The sequence below is a fragment of the Athene noctua genome, chromosome 1, assembly GCF_965140245.1.
Source record: "Athene noctua chromosome 1, bAthNoc1.hap1.1, whole genome shotgun sequence".
Lineage (NCBI taxonomy): Eukaryota > Metazoa > Chordata > Aves > Strigiformes > Strigidae > Athene > Athene noctua.
The window spans coordinates 45,854,214-45,864,457 of NC_134037.1; the positions used below are offsets into that span (position 1 = coordinate 45,854,214).

Here is a 10,244-nt window from a genome sequence, read left to right on the forward strand (position 1 = left end):
AGGCTGGGAATAGACTTAATGACAGAACAAGGCTAGAGCAGTGGGACTATGTCCCAGAAGATGTGGGTGAGATAATGGACTCCCCCTAAAGAGAGATTTTTTTGAAAAATTCAAGTCAGGAATTTCAGTATGCCTGCCAGAACTCCCCTGAAGAAATTAAATTTTATGTCTCACCAGGAATGTAACCCTCATTTCCAAATAAGGCTCAGTTTGCCCTGTGTACTCACCCTGTCTCAGTGCCCAAGACAACCCTGGCTCTATTCAGTGACATTTGAAAACTGGTGTAATAACACCACATACAAAGAAGTTTATTACCTGTGTGTCATTTATACTAGAAATTAAATAATTCCCTTACAGGTTCACAAAGCTTACACTTGCTACACTTTTTACATTAATTCAACAAGAACAAAGCAGTTTGAGTGACGCAGGTTGTTCCCTACCAAATGTAGATTCTATACGGTGGCCAAAAACATCTCAGCTAAATTTGGTGCATCGCATGCATGGCAATGAAGCATGAAAAATTCTCCACATATGAGTACCAGAAAACTGAATTGCAGGTTCCCACAAATTCCCCATAATTACCTCTTCAAAACAGTTGCTTGAAGAGTACCTTTCCTTAGGCTGACAGCCAAGAAGCTATGGGAAAGGGATATAGACAGAAAGGGACACAGACAAAACCAAGCGTAAAGAAAAGACCATTATTCTTCCAATTAGAAATTGCATCAAAACCAGAAACCAGTAAGCAGGCAAGATAACCTGTGAGTAGAATCTTGTGAAACTGGAAGAAAGGAAAGAAGCAGTTCTAGGAAAGATGCAACAATGAGAATAGTCTTGTCCCAGACATCAACCCTAAAGGCAGAATTATATTCAAACACATACTCACTTGAACACAACTTAAGCACTCACCTGCCAAGGACCTGGTGGCTGGCTGTGGCTGGTAGCCTACACAGGACAAAATGGTAGCAGAAAGTGCTTGACTAGGGAGAGGCTTTCCCACCAGAGCAAAGAGAAGAGATCCATGCTTCTGGACCTTCTTGTGAGCTTTGGGCAAGGTAAACACTCCCAGTCTGAAGAAACAGTGAAAGCTAAACATTCAGACTATGGATAGTTTGGATATATAAAGGTACAGATTTTACACAATCCCATAGCATCAGCAATGCCTTCATAACGCTGGTTTGACATTGCCCAGCAGGTGGGGCAGGTGACCGGCAGAAGAATTTGTGTGTCGACAGCAAACTGCATTGCGTCTAATTTTCCTGAAGTGAATGCACTGTGCTGGAGAAGTTCCCTGCTCCAGAGGAGCCTTCTGGGCCACCAGGAGTTCACCTGCTTCCAGGGAGATGGATCCTGTGCTGTGGGGCCTGCCTGCTTCCCTACTGTGGACAATATGGTCTGAGGATGAGATCCTGGTTCCAGAGAAATCGGGGACAGCTTTGCAATCATCTCATTCATGGACAGGATTTTGTCCTGATGGTATGGCTGGAGCACTGAACATGATGAGCACCAAACATCCCAAAGCACATGTCTGCTGAAGAGTGCAATTAAAGCAGTAGTATACCATAATGCCTCTAGGGATTTTCTATGTGAAATGGGGTACTATAATGGTCCAGCCACACCACAAGACAGTTCACAAAGGCAGACAAAAGAGGACAAAATACATACCAAGTTAGTCTAGGGGCATGGTTAAGCTGTTGACTGGTGCCAACTGCAGTGAGTTTTTCATCAACTTCAATACCTAATTAAAGATTAACTTTTAAAGAAGGAAATCAAAGGATCTCTGATAACAACAATATGTACCAAATGCACTCCACAGCCATTTTCTGAATATTACTTTAAATATTTACATTAGGATGAACACTACTCCAAAATATTCTGTTGCAACATTCTAAAAGAGAGTGTTTTGTGGTAAACAATAAAAATCTTAACGTGGTAGGTAACTCAGATGCATTAGTTTCAGCATGCAACTCTGTCCCCATTACATTACAGGAAAAATGACAAGCCCATTCCCAATCCACACAACCAAAGACTAACAATTTCAAATTTTTATATAATGCACTTAGGTGTCATGTTCCACTAAGGTACAGCATCATGTACTTTAGAAATGAATCAAGCAAAACCTTGAAAACACTGTGGCAAACTGTACTCTAAATATCTTGTTCCATCTCAGAGAAAGAAGTGGAAAGAATCTTGCTGTGAAACAGCAAAGCTGATCATCATCATGGTGAAATATTTACCAGGGTCTAAAATCTAAGACCCGACAGAAAAGTTCTTAAAATGAAAGTTACATTGTAGGCCTGGTACTGACTTCCACCCCTTAATAAATTCAGCTTCTTTGGTGATGGGTCACTAGCAATGTTAGCACTGCATAAAATCTTGTTTCTTGTTTCTTTTGAATGAAAGCAACCATAATGCATTTTTAAAGATCAATTTTGATTACCCACCCTCCCCAGCTTATCTGGAAAACATGAACCAGTTTTTACTGCAGTATTAATCATTAGTGCAAAACTTCTCCCTTACCTACACAGACCTGAACAGTCACAGTATCGATAGGGTTACAATCCGCCGTTATCACATCAAAGTTTGTGTTGGCCTTTATTAACAACTGGAAAGGGTGATGTTCATCTTCAATCCAGTAGCACGTGGATACCCACTAGTGAGTGGATGTGACCTTATCTAGCCCACATTAGGGTAAGTCAGTCAGATAAGGCCTCCATGTGGAAAGAGGGCTATTTTAACAGCACAGGCAGACATTTACAGAAGACCTACTAGGGGGTCCAGTTGGTAGATCCAGTTGCATTTCATAGCTACCTATTAATTATAATATGAACCATTATTTCTCATACAGTAGGTGCCATAGACTGCTGCAAGAGACTGATGCTAGAAGATCATCACTCTTTACAAATTCACTGACTGACAGTACCCAGGAAGGTGCAGATATTTAATCCAAATCAGAATAGAGCTGCAGAGGAGCTACACATCAGCCACGTTCCAGCATCAGAAAGAGGCCTTCTTGCTATTCACCACCTTTTTATTTTGACACAGCCAAATTTCCCAAACGATCCTGTCATCAATCTTCTTTACAAAGTAATATTCCATTCTTATACAAAAGAAACACAGCTATTTGTATATACACACACCTTGACAGCAAGTCCTTGAAAGAACACAGTAACATGAAACTACAGACCTAATACCTAATACACACAGAGCACTGATTTAGCTGAAGGCCAGGAAGTCTCTGCTAAGAAAGGCAATCTGTTAAAGTTCTCACTAGAACTTGCATGTTTTAACCAAACTTGTCACATATGAATGCGATAATCAGAATTGTGTGACCTGTTCTCATACAACTTATTAGTTATATTCTGGCTTATAAACTGTATCCTGTAATTGCTGCATTTAACTCAAGCTACCTAATACAGAATGGAATTGCCTGAATACATCTTACTGGTACAAGGAAGCAGCCTTGGTGGATGACCGTTACCAACTCTTTTCAGACACTGAATATACTCAAGAGTAAAATTAAGACACAAGTGAAATCATAAAGGGTTTTGTTAATTATTTTTATGTTGGCTTTATAGCTTTTTTGGTTTCTTTAGGAAATTCCTGCACAGCAAAAGGAATGAAGAATTCCAGAAGAGAGTTGACCTCCTTCAGTTCCAGACTGTATTCCACTGCTATTTTCTCTGCAGTCCATATTTGAGGATGAAGTTTATGATTATTAAGAAGCGTCAGAGCCTCCACAATGGAAATTTTGCCTTTGGGAACTTTCTTAACGTCTAGATCTCCCAAGTGGCCTAGTTTTGTAAGTCTCTTTTCCTCCTGTTTGCATGGAAGATGTTCACCACCTCCATCTTTTACCTAATTGGGGGAAGGAAAACAAAAAGAGCTTAACAGCAGTTCTGTTTGCTATGCATACGGTAGCAGCCAAGTTGTTTTCCTAAATATGGCATTTCCTGTTAGCTTTACCCATTTTCACAGGATTAAAAAAAAAAAAAAAAAAAGCTTAGCTAGCTTTGCTTCTTGATATCACGAAAGTTGTCCTTTCTTCCACAGCCATTCTACATATGATGTCAGCCCCCACCCAAATTCTGAAAAGCTACCATCACTGAACTTCAAGTGTTGTACAGACTCAGAAGCCCTTCGTACAAGGCAAACCACAGATTTTGGTAGCCAAACATAAATGTAGATAACGTAATATTTGGTACTGATTCATGGCAAGGAGAAAAAAAAAATCATACTACAAACAAGCTTCGCTGGACAAAAAGAAACTATTTTGCAGCATCATATGGAGTTTAATTCCCGTGACTACTGCAGTGCTCAGACATGTGAAGTTTCTTCTCCCAAGTCCCTTCATATTTCCAAGACATTTCTAAACCAGCTCTGCCTTCCCCATATTGCCTTTTATTAAGATTTAACCAGTGAATGACACCCTGCAAAAAAGGCACAGTGGACTACTACCGATCGACTACTACCCTCTCCTGGTTTTTCAGGTAGGTAGTGACGACATTACCAGAAGTCCTAAAGCAATGAAGAGAGATTTCAGGTCCTTGGGAAAACTGAAGGGGTCGGGGGCACAAATTGTGTTCTCCTCCATCCCTTCAGTGGTGAGGATGGATGAAGAATACTGTAGAGCTGAACTGATGAACTTGTGGCTCCAAGTCTGGTGTTACTGTCAGGGGTTTGGATTTTTCATTAATGGGTTGGTACACAGGGCACCAGAACTTTTGGCATTAGATGGAATGCACCTCTCCCAGAGGGGGAAGAGGATCTTGGGGAAGGAGTTAGCTGGGCTCACTGACAGAGCTTTAAACTAGACTTGAAGGAGGAAGGGGGCAAAACATCAGACCATCTGAAGTGCATGTACACCAATGCACACAGCATGGGTAACAAACAGGAGGAGCTTGAAGCCGTGATAAAACAGGAAAATTATGACGTAGTGGCTATCACAGAAACATGGTGGGATGTCTGCCATGACTGGAGTGTGCCAACTGATGGCTACAAGCTCTTTAGGAGGGACAGACAAGAAAGAGAGGTGGTGGCATGGCGCTGTATGTTAGGGACTGTTATGATTGCTTTGAGTACAAGTGTAGTGAAGAAGGGTAGAGCATTTTTGTGTTAGAATCAGGGGGAAGGCCAAAAGGGCAGATGTTGTAGTATAGACCACCTACCCAGGACAGAGAGGTGGATGAAATATTCTATAGGCATTTAGGAGAAGTCTCACAATCGCTTGCCCTTGTTCTTGTGGGAGACTTTAACTTCCAAGATATGTGCTGGAAATACAACACAGCAGAGCGGGACCAGTCCCAGAGATTCCTGGAATGTGTGGGAGATAACTTCCTGATGCAGCTGGTGAGAGAACCAACCAGAGAAGGTGCCCTGCTGGATCTCCTCTTTGTGAACAGAGAAGGACTGGTGCACAATGTGGTGGTTGGAGGCCGACTAGGGCACAGCGATCACGAAATAATAGAGTTGTCTGTTCTTAGAGAGGCCAGAAGAGGGCTAAGCAGAACTGACATCCTGGACTTCCAAAGGGCTGACTTTGTCTTGTTTAGGCACCTGCCTGAAAGGATCCCCTGGGAGATGATCCTGAAGGGTATAGGGGTCCAGGGAGGCTGGACACTCTTTAAGAAGGAAGTGTTAATGTCTCAGGAGCAGGCGGTCCCCAGGTGCTATAAGAGAAGACAGTAACAGAGAAGACCACCCTGGCTGAACCGGGAGCTTTGGCTGCAAGACAGGGAGAAAAGGAGAGTTTACAGCCTTTGGAAGAAGGGGATAGCCACTCACAGTGATTACAAAGAGGCTGTGAGGCTATGCAGGGCAGAAATCAGGAGGGCTAAAGCCCAGCTGGAAATTAATTTGGCTTCAACAATCAAGGACAACATGAAATGTTTCTGTAAGTATGTCAACAGCAAAAGACCAGGAAGAGTCTCCATCCCCTGCTAGACACGGGAGAAAACATGTTAACAAGTGATGAGGAGAAGGCTGAGGTCCTTAATGCCTTCTTTGCCTCAGTCTTTAATAATAAGATTAGTTGTACTGAGGGAATTCAGCCTCCTCAGCCAGAAGACAGAGAATGGGAGAACAACCCCCCCACAATACAGGAGGAGATAATCAGTGACCTGCTGCATCACACAGACACACACAAGTCTATGGGACCAGACGGGATACACCTGAGGGTGCTGAAGGAGCTGGCTGGGGTGCTCGCCAAGCTGCTTTCCATCATTTGCCAGCAGTCCTGGCTGACGGGGAAGTCCTGACAGATTGGAAATTGGCCAGTGTGACGCCCATCTATAAGAAAGGTCAGAAGGATGATCGGGGAAATTGCAGGCCTGTCAGCTTGACTTCAGTGCCCAGGAAGCTGATGGAGCAGCTCATCCTGAGTACCATCACACAACACGTGTAGGACAACCAGGGAATCAGGCCCAGCCAGCAAGGGTTTATGAAAGGCAGGTCCTGCCTGACAAACCTGCTTACTGGATGAAGGAAAGGCTGTGGATGCTGTTTACTATGACTTTAGTAAGGCCTTTGAAACTGTTTCCCACAGCATTCTCCTGGCAAAACTGACTGCTCACAGCTTGGATGGGCACACGCTTCTCTGGGTAAAAAAATGGCTGGATGGCCGGGCCCAGAGAGTTGTGGCCAATGGAGTTAAATCCAGTGGGCGACCGGTCACGAGTGGTGTCCCCCAGGGCTCGGTTTTGGGGCCACTCCTGTTTAACATCTTTATTGATGATCTAGACAAGGGGATCGAGTGCACCCTCAGACAGTTTGCAGGTGACACCAAGTTGGGTGGGAGTGTTGATCTGCTCGAGGGTAGGGAGGCTCTGCAGAGAGACCTGGACAGGCTGGAGCCATGGGCTGAGGCCAACTGGAGGAGTTTCCATAAGGGCAAATGCCGGGGGCTGCCCTTGGGCCACAACAACCCCCAGCAGCGCTACAGGCTGGGGGAGGAGTGCCTGGAGAGCTGCCAGTCAGAGAGGGACCTGGGGGGGTTGACTGACAGCCGGCTGAACAGGAGCCAGCAGTGTGCCCAGGTAGCCAAGAAGGCCAATGGCATCCTGGCTTGTGTCAGCAATAGCGTGGCCAGCAGGGACAGGGAAGGGATCTTACCCCTGTCCTCGGCACTGGTGAGGCCGCCCCTCGATTCCTGTGTTCAGTTTTGGGCCCCTCACTCCAAAAAGGACATTGAATGACTCGAGCGTGTCCAGAGAAGGGCAGCAAAGCTGGTGCAGGGTCTGGAGCACAGGTCGTACGAGGAGCGGCTGAGGGAACTGGGGGTGTTTAGTCTGGAGAAGAGGAGGCTGAGGGGAGACCTCATCGCCCTCTACAGCTCCCTGAAAGGAGGTTGCAGAGAGCTGGGGATGAGTCTCTTTAACCAAGTAACAAGCGATAGGACAAGGGGTAATGGCCTGAAGTTGTGCCAGGAAAGGTTTTGAGTAGATATTAGGAAGCATTTCATTCCAGAACGGGTTGTTAGGTGTTGGAATGGGCTGCCCAGGGAGGTGGTGGAGTCCCCATTCCTGGAGGTGTTTAAGAGTAGTCCACATAGTGCTGAGGGATATGGTGTAGTTGGGAACTGTTAATGCTAGGTTAACAGTTGGACTGGATGATCTTCAAGGTCCTTTCCAACCTAGATGATTCTGTGCAAGCCGCCTTAAATTTAAGAAAAACTACTTTTATAGGACACAGCCACTGATTAGCCTACAGACATTCTGTATTAACTCACAAGCTGAGAAAACTGATGTGGATGCTACAGTATCGGTAACTGCCTGTCTAACGATGCTACCAGTTCCCCATTTCCTCCTTTTACTGTGTGCTAAAACTGTGCTCAGATAACGAAAAATTTTTCAAGTCTTAACAAAATGATCTGTCTCTGGGTATCTGCCACCTCAGGACTTAGAGCTGGTGCTTTTCCACTTACCACAGATAGACATACAAAGTATATATTCAGTATAACATCAGGAAAGGAAGGAAGCTTTTAGATCAAGTTTTGCCCAGAAGCCTCCATGCTAACATGTTAATGATGCTCTTTCTAACATCTGCAAGTAGACACATCACAAGAGCAGGTCTTATGTGTCAGTAACCTCAGAGGAAGCATGGAATCAAGCACTACGATTTGTTCCACTTTTGGCTTTTTCTCAAATCTCTCTTGACAGGCTTACAAATGAATATTGAAAGATAGTGAAATTAGACCTTCAGCAATTCAAGATTAGAGTCCTAGCCTCTATAATGAGAATTAAGGATAAAGATTACTTGGAAACTTCAGGGAGAGACTGCAGAAATCTTTCTGCATTTTTAAATACTTCTAGTCTTGAATACAAGGTACTATGAAAGTGGCAAATTAAACTTAGGAATTTTATTGCTACATGACGATAAAACTTTTATTACTGAATAAAGCAGCTAGAACAAAGTGGTCCAATAATGCAACAGGTAAAACGCACAAGCCATAATATAACATGGTGGAAAAGAGAAGACTGAACCCCAGTCTGCATTTTACTGCAAGGGGTATGCTTTGCCTTCCAAGTCAAAGACTGCAGTCCCTGGCAATGAGGAAACCTATCACCAAACAAACCAAAGGTTATGCAGAAAAAAACCCAAGTCACTTCCTCAGCTGCATAAGGAAAAGTTTCTGCACAGTATGACATTAACATCAGCAGTTAAAGACACCACTAAAATGTTAACGTCTTTGACATCCATGCTCCCACAGCAATCCTAATCTCTTCTAATAACTACAAGAGATGTCTGGCAAACTCCTGCACCTTTGCAAAAAGCTGGCCAACTGTCCTTCTACCTTAGAGGAAACGGAAGTGGGAATTTAAGTGAAAAACAAAGTAAGATCAACGTGAATTTAAAAAGGAAGACTGCATAAGCATTTAAAAGATTGTACAATCATAATCTGATCTTGATCCAAGATCAAACACAGACAGTGCTATTGATATATAAAAGAGTAATGAAACATCAGTTTTACCTACAAAAAAGGTAGCTTTTAGGCACTAACAGGGCTTTTTTCTTTAAACGGAATTTGTGCCAAGTTTGAAAACCACAAGGCTGATGCTGGTATGTCTCCTACTGAGAGACATACTCACCCGCACAGGTGGATCTCTGGACTCGACATAAACATCTTTTAACAAGGTGAGGAGCCTGTCGTCCTTTCTTAAAATTTCTTCTTGTATCTCTGAGCGGCCTGAAGGCAGTGTGGAGAAGAAAGGAAATAAAAACAGAAGGAGAGAGAAAAGAGAGATCTGAGTCAAACTGCTTCCTTTCTGTAGTTCTGCCAGCTCAACCGCTTCCCCAGAGGAACGGCGCGACTCCCAAGGCGCACGGTGCTTCCCGGCAAAGTTTCCGTCTCCCACGAGTTCAGGCGCTGACAACGCCGCTTCACAGGGCCGCGCGGCGCGGGGCGGGGCAGCGCACCCGCTGGCGGCACGCTCCGTCGCTGCGGCGCCCCGGCCCGCGGAGCCGACGCGCCTCAGGCCCGTCTGCCGCGGCGCCAAGGCCGCCCCTAGCAACCGCCCCCAGCAACCGCCGCCGGGCACGGCTCCCAGCATGCCCCGCGCGCCCAGCCGCCCCGCTCTCAATGTCACCGGCCCCGCGCCCCTCCGGGGGCGGCCGCGGCCCCGCGCCCCCAGCGGCGCCCCCACGCAGCCCGCCCCCAGCACCCGCTCTGCCCCCTCCGCGGCTCGGCCCCGCAGACACCGCCCCCCGCCGGCAGCCCCCGCGGCCTGGCGAGGCCGGCACCCACCGGCCAGCTCGTCCAGCCGAGAGCTGGGGTGCCGCGGCGCGGGCACGGGCTTCTTCTTGCTGATCTCGCGGCGGGCCCGGCTCTCCACGTTGAAGGTCCGGAACACGCGTGCCAGCCGCCCGCCCATCGCCGCCGCCGCCGCCGCCGCCGCCGCCGCCGCCACCCGCCCCGCGCGTGCGCGGACCGGCGGCGCATGCGCACCGGGCTGGCCGCGGGGACGGGGCCTGCGGTGCTGCGCGGTAGAGGTGGCGAACACCAAGCAACCCAAAACCCCAAACAACAGAAAACACGGACTAGAGGATTCCCTTTTTCACGCCCCAGCGCCCCGGCGGTGTTTCTCGGCCTCGGCGCTGCCTCGGACACCGGCCCGCCCCGAAGCCCCTCGCTTTTCCAAACGCGGGGGTGACCGGAGCCCGCGGGGAGCATCTCCCCGCGCCGGCCGGAGCCAGGGTCGGGCGAGTCCCGACGGGGCATGCCCTCGGCTGGCCCCGGCTTTCCCCGTCAG

General features: G+C 46.9%; 1 protein-coding gene across 1 annotated transcript; it reads right to left on the bottom strand.

Annotated features, from left to right (window-relative positions):
* Window positions 1–1,643: 1,643 nt before the first annotated feature.
* NDUFAF4 (NADH:ubiquinone oxidoreductase complex assembly factor 4) lies at window positions 1,644–9,890 on the bottom strand. The gene is made up of 3 exons (XM_074923019.1): window positions 9,740–9,890; window positions 9,084–9,181; window positions 1,644–3,855 (listed from the first exon to the last, which is right to left on the bottom strand). The coding sequence occupies exons 1-3, from the start codon at window positions 9,864–9,866 to the stop codon at window positions 3,559–3,561; spliced, it is 522 nt and encodes a 173-aa protein (XP_074779120.1). The 5' UTR covers window positions 9,867–9,890; the 3' UTR covers window positions 1,644–3,558.
* Between the last annotated feature and the right edge of the window lie 354 nt (window positions 9,891–10,244).

What these genes read in the sequence shown, in the direction of transcription:
- NDUFAF4 (XM_074923019.1), bottom strand. Translation starts at nt 9,866, where the DNA reads ATGGGCGGGCGGCTGGCACGCGTGTTCCGGACCTTCAACGTGGAGAGC. An exon ending in TCGGCTGGACGAGCTGGCCG is followed by an intron (nt 9,182 to 9,739) that starts GTGGGTGCCGGC and finishes CACTGCCTTCAG; the next exon opens with GCCGCTCAGAGATACAAGAA. An exon ending in CCAGAGATCCACCTGTGCGG is followed by an intron (nt 3,856 to 9,083) that starts GTGAGTATGTCT and finishes TCCCCCAATTAG; the next exon opens with GTAAAAGATGGAGGTGGTGA.